We start from the raw sequence: 18,971 nt of genomic DNA, 5'->3' as shown, positions 1-18,971 counted from the left end.
CAGACGACCCTCTGCCTGGCCGGGAAGCCGCGGCCCTTCTTCACGGGCGTCATCCCGGGATCAGGCAGCGGGACACAGGTCCTACCACCGGGAGCCTTACTCCAGCCAGGCCGCTGGCGGGCGGGTGGGAAGCACCCGAGACCCCCTCCCCTCTCGGTGGGACCCTTCCCCGTGGGCGCACGACGCCCACACACAGCACCGGGGCCGCCCGGCCGCGCAGGGCGGCTCTCGGGGCGGCCGCTCTCCGGGCTGGGCGGCCCCGCGGGTCTGACGCAGGCGGCGGGCGGGCAAGCGGGAGGGAGGAAAAGAGGGAGGAGCCCGTGATGGCTGGTGCTGTCGCCGTCGCGCTGTCCCTCGCTGCGCTCCCGGCCACCGCCACCGCTCCTCCGCTGTCAGCTCCCGGCCGCCGCACCGCCGCCATGGCCGAGGAGGAGACCTCCAGCGAAAGGTGAGTGGAGCGGGACCGGGGTGACCCCCGCCGTCCCCACGGGTGTCCTGGGCGGCGGGAGGAAGGCTGACAGGGCGCCCGGGCCGGGCCGGGCCGCCGCAGGCGCTGCTCGCCCGCCTCCACCCGGCGCTGGCCCGTCCTGCCGCGGCGCCCGCGAACTGCGGGGAGGAGACGGCGGCCGGTCTGTGTGCCCGGGGCTGGGGCACTCCCGCCTGCCCTCCGCGCTCCGCTCCGGCCCCGCCGCGCTCCTGCATCGCCCCTCGGGCGCTCTCCCAGCGTGAGGGCACACTGCCTGCCATGTTTTCCTGCCGCCTAGCCCGCACTCCTGCCACGGCTTCCCGCGCGCGGGGGTGTCTCCTCGCACGGGCAGGCTCCTGGGAGGGTTTGCCGGCGGCTCCCTGCGAGCCCCGTGTCCCCGCTGCTCGCCCTCTGCGCTGGAGCAACGCCGTGGCCGGCCAGCTGTTGTCATTGCTCACCTGCCTGCAGGTGTGTGCCTACGCATTTCTCTGCCTTCTTTGCTTTGGCGTGTGTGCGCACTCCGAGTGTCATCCACCCTTCCCTTTGCGCCCCGGAGGCCACACGTCTGTATATACTGTTGGCCCGTGCTTCTGTGTGCCTTTGGAGCTTTATCTGTGCACACAGGTACCCTATCTTCTCATTCCATCATTTCTATATGTTCACTTTGATGTAGAACAGACAGTAAGCTTGTCAGCTTTCTGTGTCATCATTCTGTACTTGATACAAGTAGGAAATGAGAGCACAATCTATAAATTACAAACATAAACTGTTGTTCTAACTTTTCCCTTTTCTAGTACTGTATGCTTATCTCATCTCTAGCTGTCCCTGTGAACTTCCCTTTCACTATCCCAAGGCATTCACATCTACCAAAATGTCTTCTCTGGCATAAGTTATCCTGCCCCTGTTCCTAACATGAATCTCTAATACTTGTTTGTAAAGACTTACACCCTCAATATATGACTTCATTATAGCTATTAGTCATTCTTCTGCCTGAAACTATGCAGTTCCTTACTATATCTTTTTTCTGTGTACATTCAAGTGGTTCTGTACAAGTTACCAACCAATGGTCTGTTCTTCAGTTCACATATTCTTTGCTCACATATGCCTTCTCATACCTAGTCCTTCAGTGTATGCTTTGTTTTTTGTTATACACTTCAGCTTTCATTGCGGACCCATTCTTATACCCTTCCATTGGCCCCAAATACATTGTTTGCCCTCCTTTATCCCACTACAGAATAATACAGTCATCCTATATCTGAGACTGTTCACTAAACATAATTAATATGTCTGCTGGTCACTTATCTCCCACTTTGTTCCACCATTTTTTAGGAGTCTAGTCCAAACATTGCTCTATCAGAAGATATCTAGCAGTGCCTTTGTCACACATGTGCTTTATCTCCTCTGTCAGATGTGTAAATAGGCTTTGTATGCATTGTTTACGTGAATTTTTTGTATTTCTCTATGCCTTAAATATCAGGTGGTGTATCTCATTGCCAATTGCCTGGCCCTCACAAACCCATTTCTTGCCTTTTCTTCTCCATGTCCCTTCTTGCATAATGAAATCTTATGTTATTTTAAGAAATCCCACCTAAAATTCTTTATCTACTTGCATGAAAATCATGCTGTGCATTCATGACTTTGTAATTAAGGATGTTACTGTTTGCATGTTGTCATGTTATGTGTCTGTTCTGTTATTTTTCAAAACTACCTGCATTCTCAATCATGTTCTCCTTTTAATCCTTTTTCTAACTTAGGACTTTGATATTTCATCTTACATTTTTTCCTGCTCTGCCAGCTCAATCTGACCAGAACCGAACTATCCATCTTTTCCAAACTCCAAAGGCTTCTCTTTCAAAGCACTATGCAGTTTTGTCTACTCTGTAACTCTGCTCTCTCCTCCTTTCCTCGAAATAACTTTTCAAAATAATCTTCTCCCTCCCACCCCCACCTTCTGCGACATTACCCGTTTGAAACTACAGTCCCCTTCTTGGTTCTGTGTTTTTTCTGACCTGTTTGCATTCGTAAAATACAAGCAATTTGTAAAGCTTCTTGTTGCTGGTTTATGGGTTTTCTAAGTAAGAGAATTAAAATAGCCCTGCCTCAACCTGTTTTGTTTGTATGTTCAGTCACTGCATTAGTCTGAACTGTATCAGCTGTCTGGTTTTATCACATAGAATGCTGAGTGCTGCTGAGATGGTGCCAAGCACCCTCAACTTGAGTTGCCTGTCAGGATTGCAGGATTGTAACACTAGTTGATCTGGACATAGGGTTAGGAATAGTAGGCTGAATTTTCAAGAGGGTTATTGCAAGTTTCTCATCATGGTTTACAGAACTGGACAGCTTTTAAAGGGTGTTGATTTTCAGAACTTCTGAGCAATCAGGCCATTTGATGTGAAATCTTTCAGAGCAAGGCCCCCAATTCACTAAAGACTTCTAAGAACAAAATCTCATCATCTTTTTCCATGAAAATGCATTAGCTTTGAAGTGCATTAACTTTTCAGAAAGTGCATTAGCTTTGAAATGTTAGCACTTTTATTGGTCTGTTTCTAACAATAATCAAAATTAGCATTTCTTTATCTTTTGAAGTTGAGCAAAGCTCAGTACCCTGAGGAAATTGATAAACAAGAGAAATATGTTAAATATTTTCTGATATAGAATGCTGTGGCAGTGAGAGGAAGAATTACAATATACCATCAAATCCCTAGATTAAATTATGAGTGACAGGTGTATTCAAAGAATAAATGCGAAGTTTATGTGCTTTGCAAAACAATAGCGTGACTCAACTTGTTATGCAACGCACTCTCTTTGTTGCAACTGTGTAAAAGCATGGTGAAAACAGAATAACAGTGGCTCGGTTACTTTCTGGAAGATCTCAGCTGAAAAATATTTTTATGACCCTTTCCCAACTTTGAATGAGAAGTTTAACTAGACAGGTGTTTTAGTATTCATAATGACAATGATTAATTGGTTAGCATGTCACCTGCTAGTGATTTCCAAACCTGTTTGCAGCCTCGGACCTTCTGTGTGTAAGTTTTAGATGTAGACTTGTGCCTGTGAGGCAAACAGCCTAGCATAAGTCTTTTGCCAGTATTGAATTCACTTACATTCCACCTGGATGCAGCCGGACTGCGTATGGCTTGCAATAGAACTAGGAATAGCAGCTACCAAATGTGTGTATGTATCTACGGGATAAAAATCCCCAAACCACAATCCTCGGGGGTTTTTTCCCCTCTGAGATAAGTGGAATAGCTTTCTTTGAAAGAAAAGTTTTAAGGGATCTGCACTTACAAGCTTACATCAAATTGCTTGTAAGTGGCCTGTATTCTTACAAAATAATGGCTTGGAGTAGTAGGTAAAAATGTACACTGCAAACACCAGTGTTCAAAATTATTTTTGTATTGTCCTTCAAGCTTGTTTGTATTACAGAACTTGTTATACAATTTTGACGTGAACTTTTTCATTGATAAAAGAGGAATAGTTTACTAGGCTTAATAGAGCCTATGTGTACTCCTTACTACTGTGGTTTATGAGGATATCATAGTGGTGTGTTAAAGCATGATCTTACAGCATGAAGGGACACTGTCAACTCAGAATTTTTCTTGATTTTTTTTTTTGCTGCTTACATCAGCTAGGTTTTAAAGCAAACTGAGTGGGTAGGCTGCTGAAAGCAGGATTCTGCTTACTTTTCTTTGTGAAAGGAGACTACTTCTAAGGGCCTTTCATATAGTGCAGGACATTTAAAAATGTCAGCATTTTTAAAGACTGAGTGAGACATAAGTGCAGCGTGGTAAGCACATGTAGGAAAAGGTTAAAGGACATTTCCTTCCTCTTTTCTGAATCTGTTATTTTCTCTGGTAGGGTTGTATCTGTCATAGCTTCAGTGCTTAATGCCTTTTGTTTTACATCCATGAGCTCATCTGAAGGTATTTGTGTGAGCAGGTTTTCAGGCATTTATAGGATTGTTTATAATGGCTTCCTGTACTTATATGTATCTTCTCATTCCAGTGGCAGAAGAAAGGTGCTCATGACCCTACTTTCCAAGTATCAAGCAAAGACACTACTGCAAAAGTTGCCAAATAGGGTTAGGGTACCTGTGAAGGGAGTCATAGCCCCTGTGGAAGTTAAATTGGAGCCATAAATCCAGAGGAGTGACTAGGTGTGGGGTTGCCATAGTGCTGGTGAGTGTGAGTCATTGGAGAATGCAAACTTTAGCCATTCTTGCTTACATTTGGGTATATGCAAAGTGTTTTAGAACCTGATGGGGGCTGGTAGGCCCAGTTAGAGACCTACCCCTCCACAAGGGACAGCTTTCAGAGGTTCTCTGACTATTCTTAACTTGTATGGGAGAATCTGAACAGCTGTTCCGACAGATAAATTGTTAAAATGTCTTTTCTCTTATATAGTGGTTTATTAAGATTGCTTTCTGAGGAAATTTTGATTCTTATGTTTCATAACTTTTGAGTATTTACTTGCAATTCTGACACTCTTTCAGGATAGTTTTTTTGTACATGATTTGCATTGACAGCCAGAGAGAAGAGGGCATGGGAGGAAAGGTGAGTGTCTGCATTTGCACTGGCTCTGAAAGATCCAGATGAGAAGCTGAGCAGCAGGAAAGAGGTCAGTGGAGAAGAGAGATTTGTGAGTCAGTAAAGCTGTGTAAGGGAATGAGGTCAGTCTGGAATAAGGTTAAGAGGGGAAAAGGAGGATTTTAAGTGACAGCAAGAAAACACGGTGAGGAATGGCAGAGGAGGAAGGTGCTTTGAGTCTGTTGTCATAGAAAGCTCAGGATAATAGGAGACTACAGAAAGAAGGGGAAGGTACAGGCATAAAAATGCATTATGTGAAAAAAGGTGCAAGAGCGCCTATTGCCATTGAGAAAGTCCACTCATGTACTGGAGTAAGGGAAGAGAAGGGCAATGAGAAAAATGAAGAAATGGGGTGGGTTAGTGCTCCAGCAGACTCTTGTAGAATTTTTTTTCTTGGTTGCATTTAGTAAGTGTCATACCGACGCTAAAAGCTTATTAATTATATCTCTACCTTTCTACCAGGAGACTTTTGATGCAATGACTTTATAGACTCATTTAGCTTCTTGACTATTTTTAAGACTACTTGCACTTCCTTGGCATCTAAAGCATTTGTGGTGTAAGCATGTACAGGAAAGAGTCTGTTATCAAAAGGGTTGTGCATTTTTAGGTTTTCCAAGAAATGGAAATGAAGCTAGGTAGACCAAAATGTTGAATACCAGTTCTTGAATTTTGACAAAGGTAACTGTCACCATAGGTGACTGATAAAGGAATACAACGTAGAAGTTGCTCTAATGCTCTGCAGTGAAACAACCTGTTTTCAGTGTGTGTTCATGCTCAGGTACAAGTGGGGTTTATGTACAGCATATTTGGAGCTATCATGGGCCTTAGATAGCTTTTTATCTGTATTCTTATGTGGCTCCTTATGGAAGAATGAAAATACCCACATCCTGTTTAAGTTGTGATCTAAATTGTGTGTAATATACTACAGAATATAAATAAAAGATGATAAGCAAGGTAGAGTGTGGTTAGACAGTGGTGCAGATTGGTGAGAAGTGCCTGTTACATGCATGCTTTGCTCTTACCCAGTTTGATGGAACTTGGGGATGTTCTGAAACACAGGCTGCTGGCATGGGAAGTATGAGAAGGCTGACAAGGTTTAAGCAAGGTTGAGGCTGCTGAAGAGCAGCAGGAGTACATCAGTCAGTGTATGAATAAAATGGAAGCAGTAGAAAGTTAAATAACATCTGAAGGGCACCAAGTGTAAGTTTTCATTTCCTTAATTTTATTTATGCTTTTCTTCACAAATTCTTGCTGCAATGTGCAGCGTGTTGTTTGTAAAAACTCTTCAAAGCTGTGGCAACGCCAAGTTCTATCAGGTGGGATTTTACTGTGGAGGAGGCAGAGGGATGTAGGTCCTCTGTGGAACCAAACCCGTGTGTTAAACATGTGATCTCTGTCACAGGGTTGAGTAGTTTTAGAGGGACTGTGCAGCTTCCCCCTTTCTTCTCCCCTGCACCACCTGCATCTTTATCTCTGTATTCTGTATTCTTCCACACTTGGTATGTAGTTGCTAATGTGTTTTTTTTTCCTCTGAATTGTTTTTTATTTTAGTGTTTAAATAAAAATATAGAACAATGAGTCCTCAGGAGAGATGGCAAGAAGTAATGGAGGGCTTGCTTCAACTTGCTTCACTGGGTACTGTTAGCAGTTAGTGGACCTTAAAGTTTTCATGGGGAAATGCCTGTGTGTTAAACAGTGTGTTGCAAGTTTAGGAGGAACATCATTTCTTCAGATGTTCCTAAGCTTGTTAGGACTAATTAATTCTCTACTCTGTAGTATAATTGTGGCCTGACTTTTACCTGACTGTGGACAAGACTTTGTGATATTTTGGAGGACAGGACACTGCCCTTGTCTGTAGCTTTGGAACCTGCATAGCAGTGAACAGTAACAGGAGTAAGTAATAGCTGTGTGACCACGCACATGGTTTCTTTGTTGTTGCACTCATGCTGAATGGTTTCTTGCATTAGATGCTACCACAGCTACTTTGTAAGCAATATGAACATTACAGATTGCAGGCTTAGTTGACAGTCCACGGATAAAGTTCATTCTTGTGGGACATGTTGAAAAAGCGCTTGCTTTGAAAGAAGGAGGGCGGAAGAAATTACGTAAGTGTATAAAAAAGATACATATGGTTAAAACAAAAAGAAGAAAGGCAGTGCTGGGAGACAGAGAATGTGGAGGGAGCTGCAATGATGCAAGGTATCTGGCAAGGTGTACCTATGTCTGAGGTTCAGCATGGGAGAGAGCAGAATTGTAGGTCTTCTCCTCTTCCTGAATGCTCAGGTTGCTCAAATGAATTTACATAAATATGGTAACCTTTAATATCGCTAAAATAGTCAGAAAATGCTCATTGGTTAGGGATTCACATTCATTAGGTACATGTCAGGTTAATTTTGATAAGTGATAGTCCTGTGTAGGACTGTTAATATAAGTAGAGACAGTAAGAAAATTTGCTCCTGATTTTTTGCATTAATTCTGATGTTGAATGTTCTGAATACAGAGTTCAAGATGCAGTAAGTACATGAGGAATGCATTGCTTTCACCTCTGCCCTGATGTAGAGCAATATTCTGCAATACCTTATCATGGGTTCTTTGTTGGAATGGGGCTGATGTACATTACACTTCCTAGAAATATTATGCAGAGGTTTTCAAAACATTCTGGTTTAATGTTACTGAAGTATTCCAAGAGTTTCACAACATGTTATTGCATAGAACATCTTGGCTCAAAACTCCTCTAAACAGAACTTCATGGGCAGGGTTATAGTGTCATCTAGGGGGGAAAAAAAATATTGGTGTCCTTTTTAACTTGTTCACAATGATTTCATCCAGTTTTTGTCTCCTCATGAAGTTGGTAAACAGACATTTGGTAAAGAATTGAGGTTTTGTTCCCACACCATATTCCTAATACTTCCCTCTAGATCTTGCCTGTTTAGTATGCTCCTCAAGGTCTTTCTCTGAGGGTTGCAATGTTTTTAGTCTGTTCATGCAATGAAAGTGAAACATGGAATATTTTTCTTCTCCTGATGTTTGTCTGCAACTGCCAGAGCATTTTGTCCTAGGAACATCCCATTCAAATTGTGGTTGCTGCATCTGATTTCTACTGTACGCGCAGAAGCTTTGTCCCTGGATATACAGCCTTCACAACAACAGTTACTGTACGTGGGCTCTGTATGCCTGAATGATTCTGACTATATTCACTGTTCTCAGAAGAAGTATTAAAGAACATGCTGTACTTTAGGGACAGGAATGAAGGACTGCAAGGATTCCTAAAATTGGTTGTGCTCTTAAGGTTCCAATGAAACAATATCCTGAGCCTGGTTGCAGAAACATCCCTGCCTGGTTAAAAGCAGACTTGATGTCATGATTATATGTTACTGTCTGTCAGTGGCAGCTCTGACTTGAAAGCTTGTTGTCCTCCACCTTGACTCACTAGTTTTTTTTTCGGTCTTGTTAGCTTATAGGTCTGCTGGTTAACTTTGTGGCTTCTCTATAGCTGGGTCTCCATAATTATCTGGGTTAAAATATAGTGTCTTTTAAACCTGTATCATTTCACAAGTCTGACAGAGAGAGCAGCCAACAAATAGTTGAACTGGCAAAATAGGAGTGGTGTGCTGTTGGATCTGATAGGATCTCCTGGCAGTGAGGATGGCCTGAGATTCAGGCATTATGTCACCCAGTTTACTACATATTAACACCAGCAGGAATAAAACCACAGAAGTAGGGTGCTTCTCAGAGTTGAACTGACACCCAGACTTCTCCGTGTGTTTTATCTTTCTCATTATAAAAATTGGCTTTCCCCGAATTAACAAACCAACACTGAATATTAACTCTAGTCAACGACTTCTGTCAAAAGTTCAATTCTAATACATGTTTATTTGCTGCCTCTTGCTCTCAGTTTCATGCAGAGCATGCTGCTTTCACATGATAAATATATTTTTCTAATTTTCTAAACTTTACAAATTTGATTAGGAAATTTGAGTCTTCTTTCATGCTAATCAGTAATACTTTCTGTCATTTTCAATTAAATGTGTTTTGCTTTATAGTTTTTACTTCATTCTATAATTAATAAAACCTCACTGTTATATTGTTATATATTCTTTGAACAGAAGGTGCATTTATCTTAGTCATTAAGAATGTGGTTTATTTACTTATTTATATTCTTTACATTAAACTGTTCTGTACCCCAGTTTTTCCTCTCATAGCTAGATTTCTGCTTTAAATTGGTACCAAGCTTGAATGTATAATTTTCATGGATTTTAAGTGATTACAGTTGTTGAAATGCTAAAGAGACTTCTGGCTTGTCCAAAACCATATAGAAGAACTTGAACCTGTTTATAAAATTTAATCCACAATTATTAAGTAACATCCCCTTTTTAGCGTAGTACCTTATGTGTTTTAAATTTCTTATCACTATTAGTCTTAGATAACGGAAAAATGTTATCAAATTTGATTCAGAGATATGTAGTTCCACTATATAATAATTCTAAAACTTTCTTGATTTGAAAATAGTTGCTTCTTCTTTATCTCCTCAGTTTTAATCTACCGGAGTTATAGAAACATGTTTTCTTGTTTTTTTCACTCACTAGTTTGAAATAGACTTATTGCATTTTTCTCCAAGCTATTTTTTTTACCAGTGATTTGTTAAACAACCTATCGTCAAGAGGAATTTTACTCCCCTGGGAATAAAGAGGGAACAAGATGGAACTTGGATATAGTGATAATGAAAAGAAAAATATTCTCTGTTATTTAAGTATTAGGGTGTTTTTTTGCCATGGTAATGTTGATGTTAACTGTTAACAAAGAAGTGTTAATTCTTGCCATAATCAGTCATGTAAACAGCACACAGTATTCTGGTGTTGCAGGCCATTAAATTAATGAGATGGGAAAGGAAAAGTTTATTATAACTTAACTCTATCTTGGATAGAAATGAGCCAGATGTAAACCTGCTACTTTTCTCTGACCTTTTGACACAGAAAGCCCTGTTTGATTTTGTCATCCTTGACTGTTTCTTTTGCTTTGTGTTGTTTCAGGTTATCACCTTTAAACTTGAAATTTAGTAGCCAAAGTTGGTGGTGTTGATGGTGGAAGAAACCACATCCTACTTACCTCTTAGGCTTTTTGTAGACTGCTGCTGAGTAAAATGCAGAAAGATTCAGTAAACAGACTTCTTTCTACTGTTCCTTTTTAAAAAAAATAGAAAGAAAAAAAAGATAATGTAAAGGGTAAAAGGGTATCTCCATTTCACTTAAGCATCCATCAATCCTGCATTGACTGTAGAGTGTTCCTAGAGCATTACTGTAAAACAGTTTTATTTTTTAAATTAGCACTTTGCTGTAAATTTGATATGTTGACCTCATACCCAGTTATGAATACCTGATGCTCTTTTTCACTCCTCCTTTTTTGCCCATTCTTAGTATTTCTATAACAATTGAAAGGGCTGAGTGAGTTGCAAAGTAACATGGTTAAGTGTTTTTATGTGATGAGATTCATGTGAGACCTGAGAAAAGTGAGCCTTATGTTGCTTATATTTAGATTTCAACACGTTGGCAATTTTCAATTCTTTTGCTAGCACAGTATTTCAAAAATGCTTTATGCAGAAACAAGAGGGGAGAGTCTGAGCTGTCTTTCCATTATCTTACTCCTGTTTTTTCTGTTACAGTGTAAGATTCGCTTAATTTGGAGGTTGCTCAAATTGATGGGTACTTATAGGTGCCTTGCCAGCTGGATGACCTTGAAAATCCCAATGCCATTTCTCTTGGTGCTGGGTAGAAACAGTACCAAGTTCTCTGCATTAATTTGTTTTTCTTTCCTTACTTATAAATAGCTGAAATTAATTCTGAGAGTCAGGAGAGGAGAGGGTTAGGGTTTTTGAGAGATCAACTTGATTCTAATAAGATTTAAGGGTAAAGGGTAAAGCTTGAAGTGCTTTACCAGTGAGTTCACTCAGTGTTTAAGCTTTTTAAGGTTTTGAGGTTGTTCCCTAGCTAAAATCTTGGTAGTTTGCAATATTGGCTGCAAAAATTCAGTCAAAAATATTAAATATGCTCATCTTCTGAGAGCAAGACAGAAACAGATAGACAGCTCTGTTGCTCATGCGTTCAGTTACTTTCCTGTAATCCTTTGTGAGTTATTGTGCAATTGTTGTATACCCTGAGCTCTGGCTTCCCTACTGATGAAGTTTTTAAGTCAAATAATTCTTCACGACAGGAAAATCTATTCTCTGCACTTCTGTCACTCTAGTGCATACTGGGAGTTTTGATTACTGTACTAATTTCAGAATTCTTAGTTCAAAGCTGAATTTATATTCAGCACTGTAGAAAGGTCTCTGCATGTCCTGTCTCAGTGGGTCAGTGATTTTTGACAAATCATCAGGTAGCAAATGGTATGGCTTTCATTTTTTCCAACTTAGGGGAGTTCTATTGCTTTTTTTACAACCTGTTTGGAAAATGCACATTTTTTGGTTTGCTGTTTTGCCTCACAGGCTTTCTACAAATTATGACAGCTAGCTCTGCAGTGGTGGTGTATGTGGAAAGGTGCCTCCATCAAATGATTTCAGGCTTAATACATCTTGTAAGCCATGCATTCATATAACTCTAATGTAAGTAAGTTGTAAACTTGAAAAGTGAGAGAATAAGCTCCATTTCTGTACATTTATATCTCCTAGACAGAGTTATAAGCAAATTCTGATGAATGTCACGATATGGTAGAGCTTCCATTTTTAAAATCCAGATTAGAAACCAGAAATCAGAGAGACTGTTCATCTGTTTGAGTACATGCCTCAGTGTTAAAATAGATATTTCAATTATTCAGTATTATCTAAGCTTTCATGAGCTTTTTGTGGAGTATGTAAAATTTGTAACTGGCTACAGATCCATCAGTTGTCTTGCATGTAATCAATTCTCACCAAGCTGAATAGGGTTAATGTAGCTGATGGAATGGTACTACCCAACTTACCTATTTGCCTCATTCTTCATGGGGTTTGACCTAATTAGTGGAGGTGGATGGGTGGGTCAGGTTCACTATGCCTCTGCCTCCACTTGATTCTCAGTTCTTTTGAAAGTTACCCTTAGGCAATTCAAGCTGTGCTGTGACAGCAAGTTCTTGATTCAAATTAACAAATTAACATTCAAGCAGCTAAGGAAAAGCAGTGTTATCCTTAGGTACATTTAACACAATATTCAATTATTCTTTTCTCATTAGATGTCTAAATATAGTAATAACTATTTGTTTTTAATTATTTTTTTATTATTTCTTTTTATCCTTTCTTATGCATGCAGTGAGAGGCACAGAACACTTGCTCCAACGAGCCAACTTGTTAGGTCTTGCCTGCTGGTTTAGCCCTTGTGCACAGTGGTTGTAGCTCCAGGTTGTTGAGATATTTGTGTCCCTTTTGTTTGCATCATTTATTACTGTATTGGTCATCAGCATAGGCTACTGATGGTCTCCACTAATCTTCTAGTCCCACATTAATCACCTAGACTTTCTCTGTGTCTGAGGTCATTTGGTGGGTGTCTCTGGGGCTTTCCCTTACCTTCTGGTCTCCTTCCTGAGATATGTTGCTGGGAGTGGGGAGTTCTGTTGGCAAAGAGAGTGACTTCTCTGAATGCCTGGCAGGTCAGCTGGCCCCCCACCTGCTGGCCTCTGATTTTTCCAGCCTCTGGTACTATAGACTTTTTCAGGTGGCTGTGAAAACTGTAACTGACCTCAAACAGAAGACGGAGGAAGCATCCTATGCAATGCTTAGCCCTACTGGTTATTGCTTATTTTACCATGGATGTGCATGCTGGTTTATGTTACTACATGGCCACAAATACATGGGTTAAATTCCATTAGTTATATGCCTTGGTAATTTGATGTGTAACACCCATAAGTACAATTAGTATAAAAATGATAAAAATTTGGGCTGTCAGTTGCCAGATTTATTTCACACTTTTTGATATAGCAAGCAGCTAAGCCCAGTGGTTCTCTTAACTCCTCAAAATACAAGATTCTGCTGTTGACTTTTCTTTTTGTAAAAAGACAGATGGGAACAGAGTGTCAGGGAAGGTGGTGGGTGATGAGAGTAGAGTGGGGTCTGTCTCTTCTGGCAGTTGGTAGCTCACTTACAATGTGAAACTGCTGCTGAAATCTTTGGTTTTCTTTCGTAACTCATCTCCATTGCTGGTGAACACACTATCTTGAAAGGTCCATTGCTTCTTTTTTGACATTATATAGTACTTACAGCTTTATATCACAGAAATAAAAATGCTACACCATGTAAGCAATTGGTGTTCTTGTGTGCATTTAGAAGACACATTTAGCACAGATGTAGAAAAGAAATTATACAACTGTAGTCTTCCAAAGCTATCAGAGGAATGATTTAAATAGATGATGTAGTTGCTTATTCTCCATATGTGGAAAACACCTAGCAATGTGGTAAATCATTTCTGGAAAGATGGAAACAAAGGATTAAGTCTTGAATACTTCAAAACTAAATATTTTCTTTCTAAAATAATCTTTCTAGAAAGTGCTTGTTTTTTGACAGAAAGCCTTCATCATTGCTCTTTTAGTTCAGGAAGTAAAAAATGACAGAATTGCAAACATAGTTTTAATTCTAAATATTTCACCTTGCTGATTGTGTTTGTCAAACTATACATGTACTCAGTGTTTCTTCTGAATTAAAATCTCAGTACTTGTAAAAAGTACTTGTAACTAACAAGAGTGGGCACCTGTGTTACAGCTTTCCCATTCTGTGGCAATTTTCTAAATAATATCCCTGAGTATCCAGGTACCTCTCTAAGACTGAGAAATATAACTCTGGGACTGTGAAATGTAGATGACGTTTTTATTTCACTGTGGCCGTATCTCTGCACTGTTTTCATATTGACATGTTGCAGCTTTACATTTCTGTAAATAAAATCTTTAAAGTATTCTCTTTGTTAAATCAGTGGTTTTGCTGAGAGGAAGCAGTTCATATAGTATCAGCTTGGGGAAAATAGTGACTGGACTTTTTGCTTCTGACCTAAGAGTTAAGAATGAAAATGCATAGTTGAGCACATAACTAACAGAAAGTTTGACTCAGAAGAGTGGTGATCTAACTGTTGTTTAATAATTTACCAGAGTAATTCATAGCATTGGACACAATTAGTGTTATTGTTAAACTCAGATTTCACAGTTACTTGGGTATGAAATTACTTTTGGTTTGTCCTAGCTTTAACCTCTTAAAAATCTTACTTTTAAATAAATGCATAGTTTAATGTGGAAGCAAAACAGTAGGATACCTGTTCCTGTAAGAAGCTAAGTTCCTTTATTTCTTAGATTGCATGAGGTCATGGCATGGAAGGACATACAATCATCCCTTCCCAGTCCCTCAATTATAATGTTTATAACAATTCCCATGGACCCTCATTATAACAAATCCCATGGTCTGGTGGGTCAGGAAGGTTATTTACAGGACAGCCAGACCTTAGAGTAGAGGAGTAAAGAATGCTGAATAGCAGTGGGCATAGGTGATTGGATGATTCATCCTTTTTGGTCAGGTATCATTTGCGTTGGGGGTTTTTTATGTCCCCTAATACATTTGTATGAATCTGAACACTGCTTCTCGCAGTTGCACTGTGCATCCCCAGAAAACCTTGCATGTGGTGTCATAAATTTGTGTCTATGCAGCTGGAGGATGTCTGCCCCTTAAAATGTGGGAAGATCCTCTGGATAAAGAACTAGGGGGAGCAGATCTTTAATTTATTATTGATGCGTTGTGCACTCTGAAAAACTGGACATTAGTAACCTAATTGTCTTTTAGTTGTTGTATAACTAGTACTCACAGTGTTCAGTCCTGAAAATTCTGTAACTTATTGGAAAGCAGTTCAGTGTAGGAAGAGTGCTAGAGAAAGTTGATTGTGAGTTTGGTGACCTATCATCTTGCCTGTGAGGAATGGTCTGGGGTCCTGCATTAGCAACCTTTGCACTGATAGTGTGAGCCACTTCAAAACCAGGTGTGACGTGGAAAAAGAATATTCCGTGGTAAAAACAAGGGATGAGTTAGCACCCAGTAAAAGCTGTACCAAATTGCTGTGTCCTTTGCAGCACTGTAGGTGAGGCAGTGCTGCTAGCTGAGTCATTCCCCCTGCTCTCATGGTCAAGCTAGCACTACCAAGATAGTAACTCACAGCTGGAAAAGCAGCTTCTGTTGTGGGAATTGCAGGTTTGTTTTCCTCTGGGAATTTGTTTCTAAGTTTGTAATTAAGGTCCTAGATTTTTGCTTTGCTAGGATAGACCTGCTTATTTTTCACTTTTTAAATTTAGTATATTAATCAGTTCAGGTTAGGCTGGCGAGCGCACAGTTCATTGCTTTTTTTGGAAGTAATAGGTTCACATAAGGTAATGGGTGTGCAGGCAGCCTTCCAAAGGAACTTAAGAGGAGGCTGGAAACTCCAGTGATTATGTTATGTATCCTGACAGGCTCGTCAGGTTGGCGTGAGGGCTGATGTCTCCAGATCAGCATACTCCGATAAGAGCACGCAGTGGAAAAACTGCACAGTCTTTGAAGAATGCCTCTAATCGTGATACCACTTTATAAAAGTCAGGAGAAAGAGAATTCCCTCCCACTGCACACTCCTGTTCTTGACAGCATGTGGTTTACATGGGTTCTCTTATGAGGAGCAGCAAAAGAAATGTCTTCAAAGCATCAAATGGTGCCAAAAATTACCGTGTTGCTCAAGACATTTTTATTCTGTGTTGCTGTTGTAGGTTAGGATGGTTATTCAGCTGGCTTCCTGCATGGTGTCCCACTTCGCTGCTACACCTTAAAGAGGCTGAGGACAAAATGCTAAAATGTAAGTCTTTGGTTTTTAATAAGTTTCATAGATACAACTAGATTTTCTATAAATTTACATATAATCAAAGAAGTTTTTCAATATGGCTTTTACACTGTGATGAAATAAACAGGTTTAAAATTACATTTTCGTTGTTCCCCTATGAAGATATTTGATTAGAGGCTCTCTCCTTTGAAAGGGAGCTCCTATTTAAAACAGTGGTTTCCATAGAGTGTACTTCATATTTTACCAGGCGTGTCTAGCAACATCATTTTTCCCCACTTTTTTCTTCAGGTATTGCAAGCATATACAATAAACGGTACGTGTATATATCTAATGGAAATAAAATATGGACACTGACATTCTCTCCAGACCTTTCAAATAAAACTCCACTTGTTCTCCTGCATGGGTTTGGAGGAGGTGTTGGACTGTGGGCTCTCAACTTTGAAGATCTCTGTGAGAACAGGACCGTTCATGCTTTCGACCTCTTGGGATTTGGGCGTAGCAGTAGACCACACTTTGACACTGATGCTCGGGAAGCAGAAAATCAGTTTGTGGAATCCATAGAAGAATGGAGAAAGGAGGTGGGATTAGAAAAAATGATTTTACTTGGACACAACCTAGGTGGATTCCTGGCTGCTGCTTACTCATTAAAATACCCATCAAGGTATGTGAAAATAAAGGAATGAAGGAATTCCTTTTCTGTATTTGACTAATGATTTTAACATAGATTTTACTTTATCAGGCTCTTTATAGATTATCTTTATGCTGGTCTAAAGAAACTTGACACTGAATTCTAAGCATTAAAAATGAAAAGTACTAATTGTGTGGTTAGTTTCCAGGTGAATAGAAATAGGTAGATCTGGGAAGCACGATTTTCTGTGTACTTGTCTGTTTGCTTTTGTTCAGTACCCCTTTGCCCTGTTAAAAATGGCGATGAATGTATTTACTGGTGAATGGTTTGTGACATCTCTGATTAAACATTGTTTTGTAAAGGGAAAATAGGCTTGTTTCTGCCAAACTTCCCACTATTACCGATAACGTTGGAACTTCTGAATGTTATTCCCCCAGGTAATTTATGCCTATGCACTAGCAGTCAGCCTGGTGCCAGCATGATAATGTAAAAATTATTTTAGTGACTGTTTGATTTAAATTGTCTGTATGCCATTCATATTCCTCCTTTGCAAAACAACCCAGCCGCAGCAGTTCTCTAATTGTATTTCATCAGCATTTTCTGCACCACATCATGGCCAACAGTTAATACATTTTTTTCCCCCTTAAAGTAGTAATTTGTCTCTTTTATATAATCTGGTTATATATCCTCTGGTGGGCTAGGATCCCACTGAGGTAATTCCATATTAAAAAAGGACAATACTTTTGTTGGGATACACATAGTGGGCCCCTATGAATATAAGCTTAGCTTTCCACATCATATGGCAAATTCTATATTATACAAAACATACCTTTTTCTTTTATATTCATGTCAAGTTTTATAATTTCTTCGTTTCTTATTTGGATATTTTTTATATAATTTCATACATCATTTATTCCTAAAACACTTCCTCTTTTTCTAAGTGGACAACAGTTAGCACAAGTGGCTGGAAATGACGTGTGAAAGTAGATGTCTAAATCGAGAATTGCAATGAAGAAATGCGATCTTCTGCTTTAGGGATGTAAACCTATTATCCTTTTGGGCATAAAACAACTTTTAGATAGGTGTAGTTGGTTTTTCATAGAGATCGCTTACAAGTTCCTTACCTCTTTTTTCAAAGAATCTATAAATGGCACTGTCCTATCCTTGTGGGATGGAATGTTGTTTCTCCCCTCTGCTGACTTACACCAAAAGTGGTGCTCTGTTTTCTTGCCTCACTGTGTTTAAGTTGGGGTTAATTAATTTGAGGGGTTTACAGTTTGTGCTCTCACATTACTAATGTTTCTCTGAATTAAACCGGTACCATCAAATTGGCAAATTTGATCTTAAGATAGCATTGAATCAAATGATAAATATAGCACATGTTTCAGCCAGATTATCTAACAATGCATTAGAAGCTTAAGGGATTCTGGATACATATTGTTAGGAAAGTAGGTCTGTTTCTCCAAGCACAGATGTCCGTTAATTTGCTACACTGTATGAGAGTTGTTCATGGAAAATCTGAGGTTACTAATCCAGAAAGAGTCCCATTTAGAGTATTCCCAAGCGGAGGTGGGCCGTGATTTTCAAATACTGCAACTTCTGGACTGTTACTTTTAGAGTGATTCTCGTGGTCAACTTCCCATTATCCTGGGTTATGTTTTAGGCTTGATTACCAAAAGGAGAAATACCAAATAGGAAGGAAATTGTTAAGAAAGGAAACATGAAAAAAACCTTAATCTATTTTTATTCATGTGTTTGCTGTGCTGTATGTAATGCCATAGTTTGTGCACAGAATGTGTGGCTGTCCTGAATGGCTCCTCGTTGCTTGCACTCCTTTGCCTCTAATCTCTCCTGCTTCATTTGTACAGTTAGATTATACCCTGTCCTCTCTTAATGCTGTTGTTTGCTGCAGGGTGCAAATACACTAAGAGCTGAGCCAACAGCCAAGAAACATCTTTGTGAGGTTAATCCTTTCCAACCCTTCATTCCAAGCACAGGTTTCTGGTTTCCCAACTGCTTATAGTCCAAAAATAGCCTTTGGAATCACTTCTGACATCATTTTAGATACTAGGAACTTTTCCTTATTAATATCTAATCTCATGGTTTTGAAAGAGAGAAGGAAGTCATGAAGAAGTAAAGATCATAGAACCATAGACTCATTAGGTTAGAAAAGACCTTTAAGATCATCTAGTCCAACACAGCCAAGTCCACTAAAGTGTGTCTCTAAGATCAACATCTACACATCTTGTAAATACCTCCAGAGACAGGGACTCAACCACTTCCTTGGGCATGGTATCATAGAATGATTTGGGTTGAAAGGGACGTTATCATCTAGTTCCAACCCCCCTACCGTGGGCAGGGACACCTCCCACTAGACCAGGTTGAACCAGCCTGTTCCAATCCTTGGTAGCCTTTTTGGTGAAGAAGTTCTTCCTAAAATCCAGTCTAAACCTCCTGTCACACAACTTGAGGCCATTCCCTCATGTCCTATC

At 40.0% G+C, this 18,971-nt stretch overlaps 1 protein-coding gene across 1 annotated transcript in view; it reads left to right on the top strand.

Moving 5' to 3' along the window:
• The first annotated feature begins 309 nt into the window (after positions 1-309).
• Positions 310-18,971, top strand: part of ABHD5 (abhydrolase domain containing 5) — a 30,150-nt gene continuing 11,488 nt past the window's right edge. The window contains exons 1-3 of the mRNA XM_027659473.1: positions 310-448; positions 15,781-15,866; positions 16,140-16,512. Of these exons, the coding sequence (XP_027515274.1) occupies positions 324-448; positions 15,781-15,866; positions 16,140-16,512 (584 nt within the window). The 5' untranslated portion in view covers positions 310-323. The remainder of the gene's footprint in view (positions 449-15,780; positions 15,867-16,139; positions 16,513-18,971) is intronic.

Source organism: Corapipo altera, unplaced genomic scaffold (assembly GCF_003945725.1).
Source record: "Corapipo altera isolate COAL_440 unplaced genomic scaffold, ASM394572v1 44b, whole genome shotgun sequence".
Classification (NCBI taxonomy): domain Eukaryota; kingdom Metazoa; phylum Chordata; class Aves; order Passeriformes; family Pipridae; genus Corapipo; species Corapipo altera.
This window is presented reverse-complemented; position numbering and strand designations above follow the sequence as displayed.